This window comes from Anguilla anguilla, chromosome 15, assembly GCF_013347855.1.
Source record: "Anguilla anguilla isolate fAngAng1 chromosome 15, fAngAng1.pri, whole genome shotgun sequence".
Classification (NCBI taxonomy): domain Eukaryota; kingdom Metazoa; phylum Chordata; class Actinopteri; order Anguilliformes; family Anguillidae; genus Anguilla; species Anguilla anguilla.
The window spans coordinates 28,784,382-28,812,055 of record NC_049215.1 but is presented as its reverse complement, the minus strand read 5'-3'; the positions used below and the strand labels follow the sequence as shown (position 1 = coordinate 28,812,055).

The following is a 27,674-nucleotide window of genomic DNA, read 5'->3' as shown; positions in this document are numbered from 1 at the left end:
GGACTTTAAAATGGACACTCCATTACTACTGCATTATAGATGGGCTTTAAAAAAAATAAATAAATAAAAAAAATTTTAAATCATGCTAGACTGAAACCAGTCACATCATCTAGTCAAAATGACCGCCAGGGTTCATTTCAGTGCATGACTGAGAATTTGAGTCGGCTACAGGCTAATAATTATCAATTAATGGAAACGGTGGTGTGCGTCAGCAGAGAGTACGTGCCCATCCGCATCAAGTTGTGCCGGTACAGACAGTGCGTATCTGCCCATCAGCACACGCAACACACAACTGTTGGGCTATTACATGTTTAAAAACGATGTCACGACAATTATTATAATATTAATAATAAAAAAGCTTGAAAAAAGGTTCAAGTCCTCACTATTTTCAGTTTAAAGCAAAAACAATTCAGAGAACATTAACTGCTGTCACGCCCGATAAGAAATAGGACTTCTTGAATGATATTGATACTTTTTTTTTTTCCTATGCAGGGAAATAAAAAATATATGTGCGCACTGTATGGCACTGAATGGTAAGCCTGCATGAGAAGAATGAAACAAAATAACAAAACTAAACAAAGAACAAACAAAGAAATGAGACCAAACTTCTAGGCTCCTCTGGATTCATGTCAGACATATATCTTTATTTCTAAAGTATGTGCAGTGACATTTCCTTTTGTTTATACCTGCTAGAGGCAACTAGGTCCCTGAAAAATGTGCATAATGTGAAAAAAATTGGTTTAAAAAAAAAAAAAAAGTGAAATCTGATTGGATGACACTATGCTCCCGAGTCCTTCCTACAGCGACCTCATTGGACGTCACATCTTTTCTCCCCAAATATAAGCGCTCATCAAAGCAGCTGAACATGGCTACTCATAACATACTGCCAGTCTGGAAAATAACAATCTGACAGATAGATATTGAGTGGAGAGCATTGATGGGTAAGCAAATAAGGATTAATACTGGAGACGCTTTTGTAAGATGGGGAGAGCTAGAACGACAAGGAATTAAAAACAGACGCCGAGGTGTCACTTTTCCGCTTGACAGACAAGCGAAGCTTGTGTTGTTTATTATTCTTAGATCAGTATCTAGCTAGCTCGTTACTTGGATGCAGTATCAATATCCAACATAATGCTACTTGTCAGTCTCATCCCACAAAGTTTGGTACTCTGTTTATACGTTTTAGCATTTCAACCACAAAGTTAAGTAGTTAATCACAGAATTTTCTAGTTCAGTAATGACTGTTGCATTTTTAATGATGTTATTAATGAATGCGGTTAAATAGGAATGTTTCTATCCAACCACATGCCGCATTTATTCATATTTTGTTCATCTACGAGCCACACGGTTTGAAATCGAACAGCCATCACCCAGCAAGTTCACATTGTAGTTTCTGAATGTTTTCATTTCTCTTAATAAGCATGCCCCAGTTAGTCGCCTGCAAGTGCGCCATCAATAAAGCACTAAACGCAAGCTAGATTACACTAACCCAGAACCATGACACAAATCAGATTTGTATCTGTACCATCTAACATGCATAAAATAAAACAAATATAAAATCCATAAAGCATGCTATTACAATCCTGAAATTGACAGTTTTGACCAAAAATTACAGTGCAGCCCGTAAGTAATTTGGGAAGTGACAATTTTTGTTGCTTCGGCTCTGCCACAGCCCCTTTTATAGAGCAGTGGCTCAGAATATAGAGGTACCAGGGAGGCAAACGTAAAGCAGTTACTGGCTAGCCATATATTTGCTGTTAACGCAACTTTGAATCACGTTTCTAACATATAAACATGATTCACAGCTTAGGCCTCCTGTACATTCCTTTTACTTTTGAGTATGAATTGCATAATTACCATTTAAATTATGCAAATCTGACTATATATATATATATATATATGAGTCATGATTTAATGTGAAAAAAGGACATTCATTATTTGAGTTATGTTGACTTTTCACTCAGTCCCATGTAAACCATATATACATTGTTCGCTCCAACATGAAGTATGGTAATTAGCACACAAAACATAACATCATCGCTGACATTCTGACAAAACAATGGCATCCACTACAAATGGAAGATCTGAAAGATGGAAGCATAATAAAAATTCATATTTTGAATGCATTGCGTTGAATACATTTGCCTCAGTCAGAGGCAGTAGCTGTAACACTGGAAAAGCTGCCTGGGTAGGCCTGCTTACTTATGAGAAAGAATATAACAAACCTGCAGCTCGAGCTGACAATCCTAAGCCATTTAAATTCCTGTGATACACAGCATAACTGCGAGTTAGAACCCAAACAGACTGTAATCACACTGTTCTCAGCTGTGGGAAAAAACAGTAAAACCCCTTTTTCTAAAATAAATGAGTAAAGCTTCATTACAATGGCAAAGGAATTGTGTGATTACTGTTAAAGGGGACACAAAGCATTCTGGGTTCATTTGCATTTTTACCTCAGATAAAATATGGTCCTGCATTCAAACTGACCTGTATTCGCAAGAAATATAAACTACAGTTAGCTTTTATTTTTTTTTGCAGCTACGAGGACTAGGGCACGGCCATCTTGGAACAAGCTAGGTCGTGACATCACTGGGTTGGTTTTTCTCGGCTGCTCAAGCTATTCCTTTTACTGGACTCCTGGCCTTCAATGGGCCCAACGACGAACAGTGCGGAAAGGAACTAAACAAAACCCAAGGATGGTCCTTAAAGCATCTCCCTGGGATACCAAAATGAGTATTTATCAAACCAAACGTATTCATTTATTCATTCAAACTGCCTTCAACAAGACCACAGATACTGAGTCCACCTGTGGGATGGGGACAACATAAGGTTGTGTCATCCATATTAAGACCACGAATACAAAATGCAAGCTGATCGTAAAGCTTTAACTGCACCGTGGTAAACAGTGATATCACCATGTTTCAAGGGTACTGGACAAACATCAAATATCACGGTGACCTCGCTGTCATTAGGATACATAGTCAGAATACATAAATACATGCAAATATAAAAATCTCACAAATCCTGTTAAGTTGTACTCATGAACACTGAATCAAGTCGGTGTCCTGACTCGAGTTTCAGCTTCACAGAGAATTCAGACTGCGCAGATGACTTTCACAGTCGTCAGAGATACGAAAATATCTTCCTTCCTCGGTCACATGACTCAGAGATCACAACTGCTGGTCTCTCACTGCCAACCTACAGCTGTACGAGGTTAGCGCTAAAAATAGATTCCAATTTCAGCAACAATTTACAACAGAATGTGATTTGGATGAAGACGAGCTGAAGAAGTGTGTGAATTGTCTCTTTTTCAGCTGGTGTGCTCACAGGCAGGAAGGGAGAAGGGAGCAGAGAGGAGGTGCTGCGCCTCCTCTCCTAATCCCCACACTGTATGCCTCCATGCTCGTTGTAGGCCGCTCAGCGCTGCAGCTCTCTGTGGCTCAAACAGCAGCACTGCTTGGCACAGCTCTCAGACAGCAGCACAGCTCAGCACAGCTTTTAAAATGCAGCACAGCTCTCAGACAGCAGCACAGCTCTCAAACAGCACAGCTCCCAGACAGCAGCACAGCTCAGCACAGCTTTTAAAATGCAGCACAGCTCTCAAACAGCACAGCTCTCAGACAGCAGCACAGCTCTCAAACAGCACAGCCCTCAAACAGCAGCACAGCTTTTAAACTGCAACACAGCTCTCAAACAGGAGCACAGCCCTCAAATAGCAGCACAGCTCCAAAACAGCAGCACAGCAAAGCTTTTAAACTGCAGCACAGCTCACAAACAGCAGCACAGCTATCAGACAGCAGCACAGCACTAAAACAGCGGCACAGCTCTCAAACAGAAGCACAGCGCAGCACAGGTATCAAACAGCAGCACAGCTCTCAATCAGCATCACAGCTCGAACCTCTCCCTGCATTTGTGTTTTTCTATCCATGATCACCATCTGAGTATGACTGCCTTGTTTACCCCCCTCCCCCCCCACACACACACACACACACGCATGCATGCGCATAGTACACGCGCTTGCTTGTGCACCCAAATCCATACAAACACACTAACACACAAACACACACACTAACACACTAACACACTAACACACTCACACACTAACACACTCACACACTAACACACACACAAACACACAAACACGGTGATCTCTTCTACCTGCACCATGCCAGCTTTGACCCCATCTACACAAAAAGTCTGAGTGAAACGTGATAATCGCAGCCGTTTCTCAGCTCAACACGCCGCTGGCCTTTACGTAGAATCTGTGCATGTAATTGGCTGACATTTCTGAAAAATCTATAAAACAGTAACAGAAAACACCATGATAAAGGTTGCAAGCAGGGGAGACTAGGCATTCTCCTCTGGCATTTATATGTAACATCATGTGCCCATGAATATACCCAAAGATGGGACCCCAGCCAGATACTGTTTGCATTGCCTCTCTCCTTAGAAACCTCGCTTGAAAGTTGTGTCACCGAGACTAATAACTTTTTCATTGCAAACAGTGATAAATTTCACAATACAAAATGCCTTTTGAAAAGCATTTCTTTAAAAACATATTAAGGTTTAGTACATTAACTGTCATTTTTACACAGAAAATGCCTTCATGTTTTTTTTACTTTTTTTTTACTTCATATCACTTTATTCTCATATTTAACGCAGTGCATTTTACACAGGTATACCAAGGCATAAACATTCCTCAAGCCTCAATGCCTTTCCTTGCACCGAGAACACAAATCACACGCTGTAACCAAGTAGACCTGCAATTAAATGCATCATATAATTTGTGCTACATGAGTTCATTCCACATGCAGGCCTTTCCCACTCTAGTTACAAATTCAGTGCACATCTGGATACGTAAACAACACAGCTAAACTTAAAACACAATAGCAGGAAATAAGATAAGCAAGTCAGAGGCTTCGGCTTGCCAAATTAAGAACAAAAATAATTAAGTGCACAAATCACAGAGATACAATCACAATTAGGAAAACGTATTGGATATGTTCACTTACTGTTAGCTAAGTGGTTTCATTTTAATTAACTGATTCTACAACTAGCGTCGGATGGATTCTTGGGGCATCAATGTTTGTAGCAACAAAAAAAGCCGCGACTTTTGGAATCCAGTCAAACCACATTCTTTTTTCGCACTGAACAAACATGACATTTTATTCGCCCGATGGAACATGACATTTAATCCAAGCTATCAACTTCAGCAAATGCATACTCTAGCTGGCATTCTAGATTTTGAGAGGCCGGGAAGAGGCTTTAACAGAACTTTTTTTTTTTTTTTTGGAAAAAGGTCCTTCTATATGCTGTTGATAGATTACACTTTACCTGATTTCTGAGCTCTCATTAAAAAAAAAAGTAGGCCTGCTGTAAATATATCCTGATGGAGCTGTATGTTCAGCTAATGGAACAGTTACAGTACACTGGCATGACAGTGGTGCAGGGTAATGACTTCAGCATAATTATTTTATGAAAACTATTTATGCTAGGAATTGCATAGCATGCATATCCACGGAAACCCAACCGGATCGATGGCACCCAATGATACTTCATCTTCATGTTATAGACTAAATGGATTTGATGTGCAGACACAGTTTTTGCTGTTCAGTTTTAGAATACAGTAACTGTTTAAGCCAGGGCAAACTAATTAATGGGTGTGATTTTTTTCCACAAAAACATTTCACACTTTCAAAGTTACTATGCTAATTGCTGATATATAAAATATATATAAACATTTTTTTTTTTTTTAATTAATTCATATGAAAAAAGATTTTAAAAAGATAAGAACAGTTTCTTTTAGGTACTGTGAGAACACTGTTAAACATAAAACCAGAAATTGTATCAGAATTACTTTGGGTTCAAAGGCATCAACTATTTACATAAAACATAAAGGCAGGAATATGAAATAACTCTCCTTTTACGTGTTAAAAAATCACCCAATTTCACATGCTAAAGTGTGGAGGGTTCATAAAAGAGATATACATACATAAATTCTATAATTATATTAATAATTATAATTCTAAAGATCTTTTCATTCTTTTATCTTTAATTTTTGTTGTTCTATAAAAGAGAATCTGTCTCCCTGAAATGTTAGGAGGCATAATGACACTGTGGAAGCACTCCACAGTGAGAGGAAACTCACAAAGAAAGTGGAAGACACCGGGGGGGTGGGGAGGGGGGGGGGGGGAAGGGAAGGTGGGGCAGGAAATGTTTCCGTGCTGAGAGCGCAGGAAGTACACTGATGTCTATCAGCTCAGCGGGGTCTCCACGGACCTGGCAGGGAACTGAGCAATCCCACGCAAACTCCCAGCCACATGCCGCTCCATCCACGTCTACAGACGGCTTCAGTCACACAGACTTCCTGCCACATGCCCCTCCATCCACGTCCACAGTCTGCTTCAGCCACATGCTGCTCCATCCATGTCTAACACAGTCTGCTTCAGCCACACAGCCTCCCTGCCACATGCTACTCCATCCACATCTACACAGTCTGCTTCAGCCACACAGACTTCCTGCCACATGCTGCTCCATCCACGTCTACACAGTCTGCTTCAGCCACACAGCCTCCCTGCCACATGCTACTCCAACCACGTCTACACAGTCTGCTTCAGCCACATGCCGCTCCATCCACATCTACACAGTCTGCTTCAGTCACACAGCCTCCCTGCCACATGCTGCTCCATCCACATCTACAGTCTGCTTCAGTCACATGCTGCTCCATCCATGTCTAGTCTGCTTCAGTCACACAGCCTCCCTGCCACATGCTGCTCCATCCACATCTACAGTCTGCTTCAGTCACATGCTGCTCCATCCATGTCTAGTCTGCTTCAGTCACACAGCCTCCCTGCCACATGCTGCTCCATCCACATCTACAGTCTGCTTCAGTCACATGCTGCTCCATCCATGTCTAGTCTGCTTCAGTCACACAGCCTCCCTGCCACATGCTGCTCCATCCACATCTACAGTCTGCTTCAGTGTCAAAGTCCATTTAGCGACCCCGTCCATTACGGGCGCTGCTCCACCACGGGCGCTCGCTCTGGAACCGCTCTCTCGGACACGGCGCACAGAAACGGCCGTCCGTGAGGGTCCATCTGCCCGCTGTGAAAGAGCTGTCCGCTCCTGGGCCAAGCTCTCAGAGAGAGGGGAGTCTAGCGGGGGGGTGGGGGGGTTGTGGGGGGGAAGGCGCTGCCAGAACGGTGGCTCTCTGGGTCCGGGCTGATTAGCCAGGCCCTGGGGGGAGGAACGTGGCTCCGGCTCCACTTCACAGAACCGCCGCTTAGAGGCTGAGGGGCCAGGTGGAGTTCAGACCCTTCATCACTTTCTCACAAAGTCAGCTAATCTTTGTATTCACACCACACTCTTACGCTACATAAAACTTTACACAGTGCAGCCTCGGAGCCAAACCCCGCTGAACTGCACATTTGGCGAGGCAGACTGCAGAAGATCAAACAGTCCAGACCTTTGACTCCTCTTGGCCGCCTTCACCAACACTCTGCTGGACCAGACAGGACTGCGCTCTCCATGCTCCCTTCATAAACAAAAACGCTAAGTCAAAGAACAGGACGTGAGACCGGCTTAACTTTGCCTCGTTTGCAGCCAATTAACACGCGTACATACTGCACGCACGCACAGGCAAACACAGGCACATGCACGCACGCACACACTCCTCACACAAACACACACTTCCACACACAGATTCCTCACACACACACCGATTCCTCGCACAAACACACACTTCCACACACACAGATTCCTCGCACAAACACACACCTCCACACACAGATTCCTCGCACAAACACACACTTCCACAAACAACACACACAGAGAAGAAACTGAAGCTACGCGCACGGATAAAAAGCGACGTTCAAAGAGCCGAAATGAAGGAGGAGTGCAAGGAGAGGTGTCTGAGAGGGAGGAGTAAGCCGGGGGGGGGGACGTATTGAAGTCAGCACTAATTGAACTGAGAAGGGAAACTCGAGACATTAAAGCAGTTGGATGCTCGGTGAGGAGGACCCCCCCCCCCCCCCACCTCTCCACCCCCCCCCAATCTAAAACAGGGACTCTGAGACTGGGGTCCGGGGGACACCCAGGGGTTACCTAGGGGGTTCACAAAGAAATCCCAGGGGCTTTGGGGGGAAAACGGGGAAAAAGCACCTTCCGTTTGAAGAACACTTCCGTCATCCTGTACATTTTAGATAAAAATATACCCTGTCTGATATAAGTATTTATATTTCACCAAGCAACTACGTTTTAAATAGATAAAAATCATAGAACACTGTGACATCACACTCCAGGCAAGGTTCCGCGGCACGCACACAGTCTGCTAAATAGATAATGATGTCAAGAGTTCGCTGGTTTGAAGAGGCACGGGGCATTTTATGGGGTCTTGGGATGAAGAAGTTTGCGTCTAACCCCCCCCGAACTCAGCATCTAACCCCAGATCTAAAGGGCACTGTGAAGGAAGTGCCCCGAAGAACAGTGAATGTTGAAATATTTTGCGACGGCTTAATCTTCATGGTCTTTCACGGTTGCTCTCCGACCGTGAAATCGATTCAGCGGGAACACCTAGAGGCCCGCGTTGTGTTGCCATGTGAGTGCGAGGCGAGGGGAGCGCACTGCTTAGTCAGAATAGAGGGGGAGCACAGCGGATCCCGTCCGCGCGGCAAACGCACTGAATGTTAAGGCACTGCAGCTGGAATTGAATGATACCTGCTGCCCGCTGCTTTGGCGTATAAACTGGGCTCGGGATGCATCGAAAACAAAAATATATGCGGTGGACAAAATGGTAAAAAAAAAAAAAAAACAAACAAGATGACTCAGGTGGTTATTTTTGGAGCATTACGTAAACACAAACTAATCTGTAATTCAGAATGATTCAGCAGAGTCGTACGTTATTCCTTTCATCCGATCCTGGCTCTGAAACTGGACACTCCTTTTTTTAAAAACGTGCATTGAGCATCCAAAAGGCTTTTAATTACATTTACTTAACCGATTAGAGAACCGCACTGAGTGAGTCGTTTGTTTCAGAATGCCGAAAAACAGTGGACAGTGCAGTGACAATTGTCTGTATCAGCAGACCACAGCTTCATCAGCATCGTTAACGCGACCGACGCTAAAAATGATCGCGTTCGGCTACTGCGATCTCAAGGCAGAAGTACGCTACTGCGATCTCAAGGCAGAAGTACGCTACTGCGATCTCAAGGCAGAAGTACACTACTGCGATCTCAAGGCAAAAGTACGCTACTGCGATCTCAAGACAAAAGTACGCTACTGCGGTCTCAAGGCAAAAGTACGCTACTGCGATCTCAAGGCAAAAGTACGCTACTGCGATCTCAAGGCAAAAGTACGCTACTGCGATCTCAAGGCAAAAGTATGCTACAAGAGGAGCTTTCAGCCCAAAGGCAGCGGCAGTGAGCAGAGCCTGGTGGCTCAAAGGACACGGAGAGGAGATTCACGGCTCAAAGGGAACCATCCAGAGCAGCCGCAGGACACTGCGAGACCCCGCGAGGACGGTTTCATTCCGCTAATGGCTACTTGAGCCCGGGGTCGTGACACGCAGAGCGCGCGATAGGATCGGCTCCTTGCCCCCCCCCCCCCTCCCCCCCGAGGGCTTCTGTTTAAAAAAAGGAGCCGCGAGCCAAAAGGACAGCGCAGCGCGAAGGGATTTAGGGCAAGCCGAGGATTCCCCGTCCCGATTGAGCGAGGGGTTAAGCCCAGACACGGAGGCCAGGCTCGTCAGCAGCCGGGGCGCGGCGGTCAGCGGCGCCGCTAGCCCCGATTACGCCGCCGGAGCGCCGACGGCCCGGCCGGGAACCGCTCGCGGAAACAGAGGCGCCGCGCCGGCAGGTGTGTGTGTGTGTGTGTGTGTGTGCGCCGCGCGTTCCGCCATCTACGGCGGCAGAGTGATGCAGACTAGCCAGCCCGGCAGAGAGAGAGACGAAGAAAAACAGGCTTCCGATTCAGCCATTCGAAAACAGGCAGAGAGAACAGGCAAGACAGGAATTAACATCAGTCTCCAGTGAAGTCAGCAATACACTCTCTCTCTCTTCCTTTTCTCTCTCTCTCTCTCTCTTTCTTTCTCTCGCTTTATCCATCTATCTCTCCACCACGTTCAGGAGGCGGGGGAACAGAGGAGAGAGACATCATTTCAAGGGAAAGAGGCACAATTTCATTTTCAGGCAGGGGCGTGCGCAGGATTTCAAAATCAGGCTGTCAAAATAAAAAATAGAGATTGCGATCGCGGACCGGGGGTGGAGGGGGAGATTGCGATTGCGGACAAGGGGGTTGAGGTGGGGGGGGGGGGTTGCGATCGTAGACCATGGGGGAATTGTAATAACAGGACTCAGAGGCCCAAGCCGCTATCCCAACTCTCAACAAAAGCAAACTTTACACTCAAAAAAATGCTGCTGTGTTATCGACATGGCAACCAAGTGTGCACACCAAGACGGACCCGCAGAAATCTGGAGTATGATAAAAAGCAAATATATTTTGCTGTATTGAACTGCATCCCCATATTTTAAACAGTTATTCAGAGGCAGAGGCAACCTAATTGGTAGGAGGCGAGCTCCCCCCCCCCCCCATCTCCACCGCCCCCCCCCCCCCCAATAATGACCGCATGCCCGTTTCCAGGGAAATGTTGTTTTCATACAGTACAAGCTGAGCAAAACAAATATGAACCATAACCCTCGCCGAAATCTCCCAATGTGTGCATATCACCATAATAAACACAAAATTGCATTTGTTACATCAGCTAAATGAAACATTTGTGGGCTTATCTTCCTTATATTATTTTATTTCAGAAATAAACACAATGCCTCAGCACACCATTTTGTACACTGCTTAAGATACATTTATTTACTGGTTGTCAGGGGGTCGCGTCTTTGTGGGGTACCCAGACGGTTGCAGCTTTGCTTATGACAAATAAGAAATGGGAAGCAACAATTGTCAGGTAAGTATAAGTAGTCAGCGTGAGTTCGGATTCATTTGAAATAAAACATTGTAGTCACTGATAAATTTAATACAGCACATAACAAAACAACCTGGAACAACCCAATAAACACTAAACAGATACAAAAAAAAACAAAAAAAAAACACACAGTCAAGCTCTGACAAAGAGCTCAAATGCCTCAATCGCATTTTATTGAAGTTCTGCCCTGGCTCCCTCTAACTGGATACCCCAAACGTAGGCCCAGCGACTCCAGAGCCAGGCCCACTGCCTCAGAAACAGACACGCTCGCGGTGCCGAAGAGCAGGCAGGCTGTCCAGAGCTCTAATCCCTTTTTAATCAATATCGGCTCCCTCACTGACAGGAGCTACAACAAACAAGGAGACCTCAGCCATTACAGACAGCGGATACACTAACCACAGCCACGGCCGCAGCCTGCATGCAGAGGACGAGGCTGTAGCACAGGCAGGACGCACCGATTGCAGACAGAGACCAAACACCAGCTAACACGGGGATACATTACAGAGTACACGTGCAGAGACAGGACACCAACGAGGACAACCGAGATCACAGATATTACATACAGTAACTTGTACACACCCAGGACCTCAACCATGGCAGCCTAGTACCCGGAAATAAACCACCAATCTTATTTTTTTTTAAAACGACAAAAGCTAAGAACTAAACACTCAGCTCACACCCACCTTTTTATATCCGAAATTAATATCACTCAGTGGCAGTAGAATGGCAAACACGATGGCTTTCTTATTACATCAAACCAACAATGCCAATGAGTGTGTGTGTTGGGGGGGGGGAATGGGGGACGCCGCCATACGGCACTTCTCCGTATACAGTCTGAGAGAGAGGCTGGAAGAACACAAACCAAGTGTCAAATTATAAACAGCCGGCGGAGATTTAGAAGCGGTGAAGCACGGTTTATCAGATGCTGAACCTGATGAACAATGAGCGCACTGTCAATACAATCAGCGCCTTCCAGACAGTCCACCTCATCCGCGCAGAATTCATGGCTCAATCCGTTTCAAGGACGAGACAGCTCTGATAAACTGAAACTGACCGCTCAGGCGCTCTCCAGAGACCGGCAACCGTGGCAGCTACACGTCTCTACTGTATCGGTCAGTTCAAGAGACATGCCCCCAAAAACCATTTCCTTTGCCCTTTTGTTTTGTTCTGTTCTTCATAGCCCAACTGTTTGAAACGGCAGTAAGGCTAAAAAGTATTCACACCTTATCACTCCTGATTGCCCCTCCCTCATCGTGACAAATTCCTTTGTAGCCTAATTTATCTAGTTAACAGATAAACATCTGCCAGTCTTTCACTGCAAGGCACCCATGCACAATAAACTTCCAAAACATTCTATATTTTTGTGTCGTGCGAAGATATTAAAACACACGTCCACGCCGTACGGTTTGAATATAAGCAGCAGTATACATGTAAACTAACCGGCTATTGCTGGCTTCCTCACGACGGATTCCTGGACAGGGAGGGGGGCGCTTTCCTTCTGACTTAAGGAGTTAAAGAGAAAGGCTCGCGCAGGTGGGTCAGGAGACTGGTGACAGGTGGCGGCTCGTGCCCTTCTGTGCGCTTCGCTCTTGGATTATGTCCGCCCTTGTGCAAATCGGATAACGAGGTGAGGAGCCTGAGCCGGCCCCAGGGAGCGAAATCCAAGACTGCGTCTCCACACGCGGCGTAGTGTATGTGCGTGAGACACTGGCTAATCGTAACTGCGAACATTAGAACGCAAACCTAGATTAACGAAATCATATTACCACCGTTATTAACCCCACATGATATAAATGACTTGTAAATAACTTTAATACGTCTAAAAGTTTGAGGCTTGGTCGCCCTATTCAAATGCCGGATAATGTCGCTTACTCAGCTCAAGATGCACACAAATGTAAAAGGCCGGATCTCTCAACTCGGAAGCATCTGCCTCCTCTTGGCAATCAAATTTATAATTTATCCAACCTGTAGAACCTACCACATTTTCAGGTAATGCGCATAGCGATGTAGACAACCACACGCTCACTAAACCACACAGCTGGGATTTATGGTAAGCCGACACGGTTCTGTTTTACACAATTACCTTTTTACAAAGGAAACTTCTGCTTTCTGCCCATATTCACATTGGGATTGTTTATCAGGGTGAAAGGTGCAACAGCTGTGCAGTGCTGCCGTGTCCATGGAACATCAAAGCTCTGCACGTGCCTAAAAGATGCGTGTGTGGTGGACCCGCTGGTTCATGCTCCGATATAATCTTGTCAATGTTCCGGCATGCGCCTTTAGTTATTTTAAACAGTCACGTGAGGCGGCGCCTCAAATTATAATTAAAAATCACAATTCCATGCCCCTAACGTTTTTCTTCTGAGTAAATACAACGCACGACTGACAGGTTGGGGGGCAGCAGCGGGTGGATAGGAGGCGAGAGCACCTCGGTTCAGAGACAACAAGTAGGCAGGCTGTCACATTCTTGCGTTGTCTCCAAGCTCTCCAGTCTCAGATACCAGTGAAGCCACAAGACGACGTGCTTACAACAGCTCGCGGATTCAGTTAGAATGGCCGCGAGCAGACGTGACACTCGCCTGTCGACCAGCGAAAGATACAGAACGCCACACTTAACACTTTAAATTGATTGTTACTGCAGGTGTGTTAAATACTTTTCGGGGACCGCGCTTTCCTTCGTGTTTCCTAAATTGCCCTCCTTCGTTCCTGAAAACACAAAATCTATCACTTTTAATGTATACCGGCATTCTTTTGAAGCGGACTTTAAAACCGGGTTGTTTTAAAGCAGGAGCGGCTGGAGCACGACTTTACGAAACAAGCAGTGGAATATTACATAGCAACCAAACCTCGATTCAGTGCAACTGGCAGATTAAAAAAAACATCTATAGTCAATCATCCCGTTGACTTAGCCTACACGTCCCCGTTCCAGCGCACCGAAACAAAATTCAGCCATCACTCTCATTCCATCCAGCATATGTTACAGTCCGTTAGGAATTGCATTTATTCTAGAACGTGACGCCGTTTGGAATTCTACCTTCCATCCCCGGCGGTGTCCCCTTCGCTCCGTCACGCCAGTAAATTGGCGTCTGAAACGGATTCGTACAGCGCGAGTCGGCGTCGCTCCTTTGCATCTGTCATCTTCCGGGAAGCATTCTATTCCCGCCGAGTGCTGAGAGTCCAGAGTGTCGATTGCTCGCGGGTGAACTGGGCACGTCGCTGTGATCCTCGCCTCGGTGTGTTGTGCAGTGAGAGCGCGCGGGTCTACAGTGACTCCCCCTCTCTATCCTACGCATCTGCCACGTTAAGCTACTGCAATCGCGCATACATCTCCTGCCAAAATCCCAAGTATTTTGAATGAACATTAATCTTAATGTCAAAAATACACTGCCAATATAAAGTGAAGCCTACGGTCAATTATATATATATATTTTTTTATCGAAAGCCTGTTACAGAATTGCTGCTATATTGCACAATGATGTCATTTTCGAAAACCCTTCACTCTCCACAACTGTGCACCTGTGACATGCAGTGTGGAGTTATACAACAGTATATACAATCTTTATCCATTCCACTAGACTATAAGGCATGTACAGTCATTGCTTGATTGTTAATGTACTCATTAAAGTTAGTTAACCAAACTCAAGGTAAAATCAAGCATAAATCCAAACTTGTAGAGTAAAATAAAAAATTGTAATTTACACACAGGAGGGTCCGGCTGGTTTTTGCAAATGTTTGTACTTGGCTTGAAACAAAGTGTGCGTACGGGTTTGTATGGGGAGTGTGTTTGGACCTATACGAAGTCACAGACGAGAATGGCCCCCAACAAGTCCGTGGTCCCCACCACCCTTTTAAACCGTGTCCATTTCAGAGATCCAACTTCTACCGAATGTCTGCTCCTGCTGTGTTCTGCAGGTATGCATGATAAGAAAAATCTGGGGATAGTACCATTAACCAAGTTTTTAAGTCTGCTAAATATCAGCCATATTGGCCTGTGCCAGTACCTCCCTGCTTAACATTACAGCACGACCGCACATTGCCAACCAAGTTTCCACATCCATGTAAAAAGTACGTAAACGCAGACAACAACTTATGAAAGAAAGCCAAATACATGTTATTCGTTTTTTTTAAATATATTAAAATAGCTTACTTTATTATTAGGCAGAAGGCATGAGTCTAGTGCTGTGCTGTCCAACCCTGTTCCTGGAGATCTACCTTCTTGTAGGTTTTCCCTCCAAACTGAAAACAAAGCACACCCCATTCAACAGCTAGAGATCTCGTTCAGCTGCTTAATTAGTAGAACCAGGTGTGCCAAATTGGGGTTGAAATGAAAACCCCACAGAAAGGTAGATCTGCAGGAACGGGGTCTGGGCAGCCCCAGGCTGAGTCTCTGTATAGCTTTGCTTGTTGAGTTTGGCTGATAAAAAAGGGACAAATTAAGAAGGATAAATAAAGGAGGTTTGAATGACTATGATCTGGCAACTTTTAGCGCATGACATTTTCACTTAATTTACAGCGCCCTCTGCACATAAAATGCGTCACCCCCTCTGGCGTGCGAATGTGTCACACTGGATAATGTGGTAGGCAAGCTCTGTTTTTGCAGTATTTTTTTTTTTTTGCACCACCTGCATCAAACCAACTGAGCTCAGCAAACTGTGAGGGGGAAAAAGTAAAATTTTTACAAGCTTTCACAGTATGGATATTACATCCGCCGCCGTCTCAACAGGACCTTCCTCCTAAGGGTTTGCACAGGGAAAACAACACCTCTTCCCTAGAACCATGATCTTCACTCCTGGTCCTGGCGGGCAGCAGGGCCTGCTGGTTTTTGTTGTTACTTGGTACTTGACAGATCAATTAAAGCAGCCGATTACACAGTTAACTCACCCCACCTGGTTTCTTGGGTCTGAACTGGTTTGCTGATATTTAAGGAAAAAAACAAAAACAAGCGGACCCTGCGGGCCGCCAGGACCAGGAATGGAGATCACCGCCCTAGAACAACAGCACTACTTTAAAAATATAAAATATATAGTTAATGGCGGTTTCCTTTCATCTTCATTAGTTGATAAAGCAAATACAACCAAATTTCAGACTGTTGTGTGTTCTACTTCTATATTTCCCGGCAAAGAAATTTGAATAATTTCACCCCCCTCCCCCCCCCATACTGCCAAAGAAACATAAAATTCCCTATTACATATTATTTTCCTGTACAGGAACTTTTGGCTATAATCAGTGATCCTTAAAGACCCCATTTAAAGAGCAGACAAACCAAACATGTCCATCAGCACAATGACAAGCTAGTCTACCGTATTGCCCTCCATATCGTTTTGGCCTTGAATGACACCAACAATATCGCAACACCTGAATGTGTGTCTTTTTCATCACTCTCATGCAGATGTGTACAACACAAAGATACCTGAAATGCTTTTACAAATTGGTCGAAACTAGCTGATTGCGATTTGCCGACAACCATTTGTACGACCATTACGCTGCTGTTGCCACAACACAAGGCGATTTAATGGTTACAACGGATGAGCACAGCATAAAAGCATATTGTCCTGGTGCAATCTCCAGTTCATTTCAAGCCCACTCTGTAATATGCTTTAATGGGGACTGCACTGGTCTAATGGATAATGGAGCACACATGCCTGTTTTGTTGCTATACAAGTTAACAAGGCATTTTGCTGATAGGATCCAGTGTACTAAGTTATTTTCCACAACACACAATCAAACGAAATTAAACCTGACGTATTGACATTTTGGACACACCTCCTCAGTTCTATCGATCCTTCAGTCATCCGAACCCTCATCCCGTTCACTGAATCTTGTACATTAGCATATTAGACAGTGCCCATAGTATAAATATCTGCCAATCTGCACAAATTACTGTAGCAAAATAACCTTTGTTATGTATGAAGACATACACATTTATTCAGTGCAAGAATATGAAATGCTTAGTATTTTTTGCCATGGTAATCTTTGGGCTATTAGCCACAATAAGGGTACAACTGAAAACGTATTTAAATATTACCCATTAGATGAAATCATCACACGGATTAAGTATCTTAAATTGACACACATACTTCATTGCAGAAGTACAAATTTCACCTATTAAGCTCAACCATTGCCCTCTTCATGCACAATTTAAATCGACAGTTTTGTACCAAAAATTGCTGTTAATTTCGTACTATACATCGTAATAAGACGTGAGAATTGTTTAGACGTGCGATTAATCCAGTGTGAAAACATGAGGACACGGCATGAAAACCAGTGTTTAAGAACAATACTCTGTCTCTAAAGTGAGAAGATGAAATGTAAGGTGAAATTAGTATTGTGTACAAATGTTCCAGGTCCCAAGTACAAGCTACAGTATTTTGGTTTCATTTTTACTGTGGAGTTTTATGTCCCAAGGCAACTGACTATACTCTTCCATTAGGACTCTGTAATGAGCTGTGATCAGTGTTTCTCTCACCAGGATCAGTCTCTTTCAGCAGGACTCTGTAATGAGCTGTGATCAGTGTTTCTCTCAGCAGGATCAGTCTCTCTCTGTGCAGGACTCTGTAATGAGCTGTGATCAGTGTCTCTCTCAGAAGGATCAGTCTCCCTCTGTGCAGGACTCTGTAATGAGCTGTGATCAGCGTTTCTCTCAGCAGGATCAGTCTCTCTCTCTCTCAGCAGGACTCTGTACTGAGCTGTGATCAGTGTCTCTCTCAGCAGGACTCTGTAATGAGCTGTGATCAGTGTCTCTCTCACCAGGATCAGTCTCTCTCAGCAGGACTCTGTACTGAGCTGTGATCAATGTCTCTCTCACCAGGACTCTGTAATGAACTGTGATCAGTGTCTCTCTCACAAGGATCAGTCTCTCTCAGCAGGACTCTGTACTGAGCTGTGATCAATGTCTCTCTCACCAGGACTCTGTAATGAACTGTGATCAGTGTCTCTCTCACAAGGATCAGTCTCTCTCAGCAGGACTCTGTACTGAGCTGTGATCAATGTCTCTCTCACCAGGACTCTGTAATGAACTGTGATCAGTGTCTCTCTCACCAGGATAAGTCTCTCTCAGCAGGACTCTGTAATGAGCTGTAATGACGTAGTGATTGTAGCACAACACTGACCATTGTGGTAGGTTGGCTTTGAAATGTAGTGTTTATCTGTGGTTGTGTAAGTTCTGTGTTTGTGCATGTGCATACCCGTGTACAGTGTATGTGTGTGTTTCTGTGTGTGTGTGTGTGTGTGTGTGTGTGTGTGTTTCTGTGTGTGTGTGTGCGTGTGTGTGTGTGTGTTTCTGTGTGTGTGTGTGTGTGTGTGTGCTGGCTAATATGGGAGTGCTGAGAGCTGTATCTGGAGAACATCTCCTTTATCTGCAGAAGGAAGCTTCCCCACACCCATTTCTCTTTCTCAACACCGTAACTTTGTTACTGTTAAAATTCACTCCACAAAAAACGAATTATTCGCTTAGCAGATGACCTCCTCCAGGGCAACTTAAATAAATATTACTGAATTTTTTTTCCGAGGCCATTCAAGTTTGTGAATGTTGCACCCGTCTCCATTGCTGGGAAATCACTTCCATAGTTACGGTCAAACAATATCACCAAGTGATCCAACCAACATAGTTGCTACTGCATTCTCTTTCCAGAAGAAAATTATCTGTGTTTAGCCAGAAGTTCTCAGATCAAATTTATAAATGGCAAACTGTTATTACTGATTAGGAAACAGAAAAAATATTACTTCACGCAAGGTTATTTATTACGCTTCGCTGCACAGTTTACTGGACCAAGAGGACCCCTGAAACTATGAGGAAATGGCTGATCATGGGCAGCGATCATAAAGCAAAGCCCGAGAAAGAGGCAGCAACTCTCGTCCTACTGTTCGCCGTGAAATTAAATTTCCACTTTGTGGACTTCTTTAGTAAACATGTCGGATTCCCTCTGAGGACAGTCTTAATTACATACATCATTAAATAAGGAAATCGGCTGTATTTTTTAGGCGGCAAGAATCACATTTATGTGCTTCAAGGTCACGTTCCAAAAAATTTTAATCTGGAGAAGTTTAAACTCGACCACGTTTGCGTTTCCTCTTGAATACATGAGCTGGCTGTCTAAACACGCATCAAGCAGTTTCTACTTCCTTTCCTTCCAAGCATCAAGCATCCTCTCGCTCTTTCTCCCCCCACCCCCACTCTCTCTCTCTTTCTCTCTCTCTCTCACACACACACACACACGCACACACACCTCTCAGCAGATCTGAACTGACCCAATTAAGATTCATGTGGGTCAGACCACGGAACCTTGACAAGACTGCGCCTCTTTGTAGAGCTGTGTATATTCGGTTAGTGCACACGGTCTTAGTGTAAAACAGCAAAGTATGTTCCCAGTGTTCTGTGCCACACCCTATCCCAGAGGGCAATACCCTTCCCCTCATTATATCAGCTGTGACCTCCACCACATCTAGCCCCTGTAGACATACTAAACATACCCCCTCCTACTCTCTGCACCTCGCCATATGCTCCTATACCCCACAGCCAAACCCGCTGCAACCTCCAACCACCCCTGCTCACTTAGGACTCATTAAAGGAGTGTATCTAAATAGGGCTGTTGCCTTAAATATCAGCAAAATAAACAAACTCCCTTAATAAATGTCAGACATTATTATTTGCTGCCACCTGCTGGCAGAATTCGGTCATCACCGTTTTTGACCCCTGCTGGTGGTATGTGGTAAGTCATTATCAGGTGTCCCTGCTGTGGAATTTAGCTATCTTTTTTATTTTTTATTTTTTTATTTTTTGCTTTGGAAGACCTCCTGCCATAGATACAGACAGGCCTTTGAATAGGTTACATTTTTGTGATCAATGACTAGCATTAGATCCTCTGAGACATGTTATTTTAATGCCCTTATCAATCACAGAACTGCTGGGTAAACTGACACGCATGCTAGAAAAAGCATATAGCACAAGAAGGAAGAGGGATGGGGGAGAGAGACAAGAAGAGCAGAGAAGGGGGGGGGGGAAGGAGGGGGAATAGGTTGAAGAAATGAGAGGGGAGGGGAGGGGGAAATGTGGAGAGGAGAGAGGGACGGAAGTGAAGGAAGAGAGTCATCTTCTCCATGTCAGTCCCACTAATAGGATTACATCCTGACCTTACAGTGTCCCAAGTCACTGTGAGATTTGAACTGGAATGATCTGTGTTTTAAAAAGAACTGATGCAGTTTAATGTACAGGGTCAGGTCTCAGACACACACTTTATGCAGCATTCTTCAGCACTCCGTATCCATCAACAGAACTCAGGACACAGACGAGCACTGAGAATTATAAACCAGATACTTTCCTTTACTTTACTTTCCTTTACCTCTACTTTACTTTACAGAACTTGGATACTTTCACTTATTTTCATTAAGTGAAAGCCTCATCATGTCAACTTGCAACCCAGTATACTTGACCCCAGGCCCATTCCAACGGTGACAGAAGTAAACTCCTCCACCCCATGACAACCACAATGCAATACGAGCGCACGCGTCTGCATCTGAAAGCAAGCCGAAATTAATGGAATATGGAAACAGAAAGAGAAAAATGTTTACGCAGCGGTTCGTCAATACCATTTTGAGTGCACTCTGACGGGCGTTTTATCTTTATTGATTGCTGCTTCCGTATTAAAATTCTAGCTAATTCCGGTAAAGTGGCAGTTAGTTATGAAGCAGTTTTGCGTATTCTCCGGCAGTTGCATAAGAATCATTACGTGCGCTGTGACACTGTAATTATACAAAAGTGGCAATTATCAAATTCGTTTGCTGTACCTTTTCACCTGTTTCATGGTGGTTTTGTTCACTGGAACACAATGCAGACCATACATAGATATTTATTTACGTACAGTGTGTGCCTCAATGTGCACGCGCAAATGAAAACATCGCAGATCACTATTCCATAAATACCCGCACCATCGCCGTACAATAAATAGTCCTGCCTCTGCTCCCAAGGCCTGCGTTTCACCACGTCCAGGATCATATCTAAAATGGGCAAACTGCCGTCTGCCTTGTCCAAGATATACCTGGAGGAAGCATTAATGCAACAAAAGCTCTCACGGCACTGACGTACATTTGAATCTCCGCTTGCGTAAACCTGCCAAAATAGCCCTCATCCACCCTTCCGGTTAATGACACTGTAATATCCTCTCTCCTTTGAATAAACGCACATAATGTCCTGTGAATGAGGCATATCTTCGTAATGCAGTGTGCTACACACAGCCCAGCAGGTTTTTGTGAAATGATTGGCTCACTGATGTGGAGAGATGTGCTATGATTGTAGGTAGTTCAGTCAGGCTGTGTGCTATAACCAAGTTACTGTGTTGTGAATGAGAAATGGGTGCAAGGAAGCCTACTTCTGGAGATAAAGGAGATATTCTCCAGATACTGCACTCAGCACTCACGTATCAGCCAACACACACACACACACACACACACACACACTGTACACGCACACACGTGCACACACACATACTCTACACACACATACACACACAAACATGCATACATGTACACACACATGGGCACACACACACACATGCATACAGACAGACCCACACGAACACACAAACAACACCAGCTGAAACCACCACAACCACATATTAACACTCTGTTTGGGCGGAGAGAGGGGTGGTCACACATACTGATACTCGTTAATTACGTTATATATTTCACTCAACCAACAGATACTAACCATGCAATAAGATTTTCTCTTGGGCTGTTTATGAGGAAGTGGGTAAAATTGTTTATCAGTTATTAATTTCAAAACCTGACATTAATTAAAACAAACAAATAAATAAATATCAGAACATAAAAGTAAAAATATGCATAAAAGAAGCATTTTAAATCAATCACTCCCAAATTGTTTTTAAAGGTTTCTAACCAATTTACCATCTGTTCACAAGTAGACCACTTTCTAAAAGATAGCTATATATTTAACAACAGTTTTTAAAGGTACAGGCAGGCCATTAAAATAAAGTGTGACCCAACAGGTCTGTGCCTTGTAGTTAGCCAGTGAAATTGAGCTATGCGGTTTAATTGGCTCGGTGTAATGGGGTTGTGCACAAAGGATTCAGTTTACTGGGGTTGTTTATTGAGAATGGTTAAGTAAAGCTTGGCTGTCTTTAGTCAAAGATTTCACTGGCAGTTTGCTTCTCCTTTGTGTGTGTGTGTGTGTGTGTGTGCGCGCGAGTGCGTGTGTGCATAGTATGTATGCGTGTGTGCGAGTGTGAGGGTGTGCGTATGTGTGTGTATGTGTGCATGTGCGTGTGTGCGAGTGTGAGTGTGTGTGCGCATGTGTGTGTGCGTGTGTGTGTGTGCACAAGTGTTTGTGTGTGTATGTTTGTGTGTGTGCGTGTGTGCATGTGAGTGTAAGTGCGTGTGCGTATGTGTACGTTTATGTTTGTGTGTGTGCATGCGTGTCTGAGTGCATGTTTGTGTATGAGTATTTGTGTGTGTGTATGTGTGTAAGAGTGTGTGTGTGCGTGTGAGTGTAAGTGCGTGTGCATGTGTTTGTGTATGTGTACGTTTATGTTTGGTGTGTGCATGCGTGTCTGAGTGCATGTTTGTGTATGAGTGTTTGTGTGTGTGTGTGTGTGTATGTGCGTACGAGTGTGTGTGTGCATGTGTGCATGTGAGTGTAAATGCGTGTGTGCGAGTTTGTGTACGTGTGTATGCATGCAGTGTGTAACCGCACGGGCGTTTGGACAAAGACAGCGCAGCAGTCAGAGTGAGCTCTGCAGGCCACTGCAGGCGCCTTCCCACTGAGGAAACCCGTTTCCTCCCAACAGAGGAACAGAAGACAAACGGGAGGCTGCATCCCCAGGGCCTGTCCAGCAAAACACTGATAAACACAGTCACAAAGAAACAAATAACGTTGCATTAAATATACATCAATATTTTTTTTAGTATTTTATGTAAATGGTTGCTTTGGCAATGCTACGCTTATGTGTGGTCATACCAATACTGCTTATTTACATTATTTTCTAGTTTTTGAAAGAATTAGAATGTGTGTGTGTGTGTGTTTGAGAGAGAGAGAGAGACAGAGAGACTCATGATCTTTAAAGTCCTAGAGCATTAAATATAACAAAAACTATCAAGGGACGATCAGCCATGCTGCAACAAAGAGGTGCTCACTTGTTTTGTCATTTAATATTCTTTTAAGTTACCACCTTGCTTTGGGGATGGGAAGCAAAAAACAAACAAAAAAAAAACAATACGTCAGGGTTTAGTGGGCAAATTAATTTATAATTCAAAATAATGACACGCACAATTCACCATACCTGAGTTCAGCATGGTCGTATGATCACATGAAAGAAGATGGAGTTTTTTGAGCTGTTGAAAACCTCCTCTTACACACATTAATGGCTTTCAGAAAATGAACAATATTATGAAGTAGGCATTTGCCACTTCGTAACCACTGACAACTGAACTACTGAAAATGAGTGTCAGTAAACCAGCTGTAATCTATCCTGCCAGTTTCTTTCAGTTTTTCCCTTTCTATGAGAGAGCCTCCCTGTCTTGAGGACTTTTGACTAGATTATCTTACAGTAGAGCCTCCTTTCTGGTTTGAACATAATTCATGGTCCAAAAGACTGCGACACACAAAGCATGCTGGGTAATTAGATATTGTCACAGACCTGTCATAGGGGTACTCTGCACAGTCAAAACCCCACCAGACATTATAGACACCCATCGTCACATGCAAATATGCTTACTACACAACCACACGAATATACACAAACACACAACCACACACTCATACGTACATCAAATACACACACACACACACACACACCAGTACACACATGCACACAAATGCACACATTAAACTTCCCGGTTAAACAGGTCACAGGTTCCGATGCCCGGGCTGGGCACTGCCGTTGTACCCTTGAGCAAGGCACTTAACCTGCACTGCTTCAGTATATATTCAGCAGTACAAATGGATGCAATGTAAATGCCCTGTAAAAAGTTGTGTAAGTCGCCCTGGATAAGAATGTCTGCTAAATGCCTGTAATGTAACCAAGTCTCTGACACAAGACAGCCCTCCTTTTTTAATCCTTTATTTTTACCAGGGAAGTCACATTTACATTTGCATCTCTATTACAAGTGAGCCCTGGCCAGGACAGCAGCATACACATTAACATAAATTACAGACAAGACAGTCAGAGGACTTAAAAGAGCAAAATCTCTGGATAAAACACGATTAAAGGCATTTTCATTCCGTTTTCAACCAAACTAAATTAATTGACTTAAAATGACAAACATCAACAAAATAGTCAAATCTCTTTGCATGGTATTCCATGTGAAAGGTGCAGCATAGCTCAAAGCAAACTTTCCAAACACTGTTCCCTGTCTTTGGAACCTTAAATAAAATCCTATTTTGGGATCTTAAACAATGATGTCCAATCCATTAGTGAGTGGGGTAAGTAACATACTCAGGTAGGTTGGCGTCTGACCTACGATGACCTTAAAATAACAACCAGTGCATTTGCCCACCACTGCATTGCAGGTATTTCCTTCACAGAAACGACTGCAACAATCTAATAACAACAGGTCCTCCCAGTCAGAAAGCAAGGCAGGGAGACAGAGAGGAAAAAAAAACAGAGAGACAGGCAGAGAGAGAGAGAGAGAGAGAGAGAGAGGGTGTGTGTGTGTGTGTGTGTGTGTGAAAGAGGCACAGAGAGAGATAGAAGAACTTCCAAATCATTTAATTTAATTCAAAAGAATAAATGTTGATGCGTCAAACACAAGAACAATAATTCTCCTCCGGGTGGTATTTTCTAAAATGGTCAGTTAAATGTCTAAAGATCATTCCCTGTCAGCCCAAAGTATTGAGAAGCATTGTTGAAGGTACTCACATACACTGTTCTATAATTACTACAGGGTGGAGTTGTGCTCATTCATCTCTGCACTGTCACACACGCCTTTGTGTAGGAAACAAAGTCTGAGAGGATTCACTTTGCTCTACATACATCTCCAACAAAAAAGTGGAGTAAACAAAGTGCAAGAAATTATTGGTATATACATTTCCTATGCTGGGACCCTTCCCTCTGTAAAGCATGTACCAGGATCACTTCTGTGTATACTAGATAAATCTATAAAGAGATAACAACTATTTCTTCTGAGAGGAATTCATCAGCATGTTTTTCCCTCAATACTGTATCCCCAAACCTAAAACATTTACACAATTTTTATTTATTTATTTATTTATTTATAAACACTGCTTTCACTAACTGCGCTCACTAACTAGCTGTGCTCAATGCTGTCTCTTTGTTTTTACCCCGAAACCCAAAGAGGAGGAAGGAATCCCCCGTCTCTCTTTCTCTCCTCCCCACCTGTGCGTGCCACACTCCTTATTATCCCCATTATCCATGCCTCCTCTTTGCACTCTGGTACCCACATGACTCACTGCTACTTGACAGCCAACCCCCATTTGCACATCACCACCAGCCAGAAGGGCCGATCCACCAGCTGTACTTGTACAGTGCGGGGCACAAGGCAAACTGAACCCTGATTGGTTATCGGAACACACGGCGTTAAGCATACTGAATGTCGATTGGTTAACTCCAAGTGCGGTAGCCTACAATGCCAGGCTAACTATGCCAGTTGGCTGAAATGTTAATCGGCTTGCTCACAATTGAAAAGACAACGGCAGGTGTTTATTGAAAAAATAAGGGAAAACTAACAGGGAAAATATGTTTTCTCATGCAGCCTCTGCAAGCTTAAATGTCTACTGCACTAGCCTACTTCTCCATGTTTACAGCTGTCTCTCTTCTACAGTGCATGAACCACCACGTCAAAACCAAAGCTAAAACCTCACGCGTGTCATTAAAAGTATTTAGTCATTTGCGAACGCACTGTAATAATTGTAATAGAGACTTAAAGTTTTTAACGCCTCAAAGTGCCCGGGTAGCTATACGCGATATTATCGGATATAATGCATGAGTACATCCCAAACTTGGACCTCTGAAATCTCACACCGCAAAGCAGCTCAAGCTGTCCCTATTTACAGCTGTGGATGACCCGTCCTATTTGAAACTGTACGCAAATAGACTCGACTTAATGTAGTCCATTAATTATTGACCAGGAGCGAGATGGAACGGCCACAGGCGGGTGTGACACGCTTTATTTACCAGCGATCCAAAATCTTTAAGCAATTGCTGAGTTTACCAAACAGCGAACCCCTCCGTAGCCTTGTTTTTAAAACATTCCAACTCGTATCGTCACTGTCAAGGTCTCCGCGTGTCCGGAGGATCCAGCTGTTATGTGCGGATTGATTGAACTCATGTCTCGTGGGACCCAACCGAATAACAGTAAGACAGTTTATTCAATCTGTTGAAATTTTGCATTCAAATAAAACAAAATAGTTACATTTGAAACAACAAACACACCAGACCGGATTCAGTACGTGTGTGTACGGACATCCAGACGCGTATTCCACTTAAATCCACTATTGCAAGTAAAGAATAAGATTTCTTACCAGATCGACACTTGATGATTTCCCCAAATTCATCGTCGACAGCCTCATCTCGTTGATCTTCGGGGTGTCCGGTCTCGGCCATAACTTTTCACTTAAGTTGATTGAATTCGTATCCAAAAAGGAAGGAGTCAAACAATTCGGACAATTTCCAGAGAAGGAGCGTAGTAAACCGAAGTACTCTCAAGCTCGACACACTGCGTTAGTGACAGCCGCCCAGAGGAGCACCCTAATTGTCAGAGGCCAGGTTCTGACGGGGAAATACACTGTCAGAGTGTCCAGAAGAGAAGCAACAGGTGACAAGCCATACTGGCCTCAAAATAGCACTGGAGTCTCGGCAAGAACGCAGGAGCAGCGGACGCCGTCGTTAAATCCGACACCCAGCACAACAGCCATTTCCGTATACTGACTACTATAAATATAATAGTGAACAAGGCTCCTGCGCTATTTGTCTCCAGGACGAGGGAGCAAGCGTGTTGTCAGCTGAAAGAACGCACCTGATGGCGAGTTAATTTTTTGTTCGGAGGCACCTTGCTCGAGACGAATTAATGTCTCGTCCTTAAAATGCAAGCGGTGGTCACCCCAGCCAACCATACGAATTGTAGTAGAATTCTAACTATTAGAGCAACGCCTAGCTCCGCTCTCATCTCTCGTCGCAATCTGACCGGCCAGCTCTAATTCTGGGCGATGAGGCGGTGACGCGTCTGGGAGACGGCGGCTCTCTGTCATCCCGAGGGGTCTTGCAGCTGGCTCGAGGCTCCATCGCAACCACGGGAAAATTTTGGAAGGAAACTCCCGGCTATGTTTCAAAAGCTGTCAAGAATACGCTGGGGATGATATTCATTGAACTATAATAATAATAATAATAATAATAATAATAATAATAATAACAACAACAAGAAATGACAATATAATAATAATAATTATTATTGTTGTTGTATTTTTTTGTTTGTTTATTCGTTCTAAACAAGTTTTTTTGTTTTTGTTTCACGAGACCAAGATCAACCTGAAATTCAGTCTAAATACACAACTCTTAGTTTTTCTGTGAAGGAAAGGGGCAGCGTTTCACCTTACTGAGCCATGACCTCAAGTTCCTGACCTCATCGCCTGTTGCAAGCTGTTGTCTCAGTAGGGGTCAGTGTTCCCGCAAGTAAAGAAACCCGTTAAATGGCTATTCGAAGAGCTCAGCGCATATTTAAACGCTGACGAACACAC

General features: G+C 44.0%; 1 protein-coding gene across 15 annotated transcripts in view; it reads right to left on the bottom strand.

Annotated features, from left to right (window-relative positions):
* The window catches only part of dmd (dystrophin), a 202,044-nt gene extending 174,933 nt beyond the window's left edge, over window positions 1-27,111 (bottom strand). For 11 of the 15 annotated variants that reach the window (XM_035394707.1, XM_035394698.1, XM_035394702.1 and 8 more), the window contains exon 1: window positions 14,007-14,226. In XM_035394707.1, the coding sequence (XP_035250598.1) occupies window positions 14,007-14,103 (97 nt within the window). In that variant the 5' untranslated portion in view covers window positions 14,104-14,226. Of the gene's footprint in view, window positions 1-14,006; window positions 14,228-26,462 lie in introns of those variants that run through there. The other 4 variants (XM_035394701.1, XM_035394719.1, XM_035394700.1 and 1 more) reach the window with 2 other exon arrangements.
* Between the last annotated feature and the right edge of the window lie 563 nt (window positions 27,112-27,674).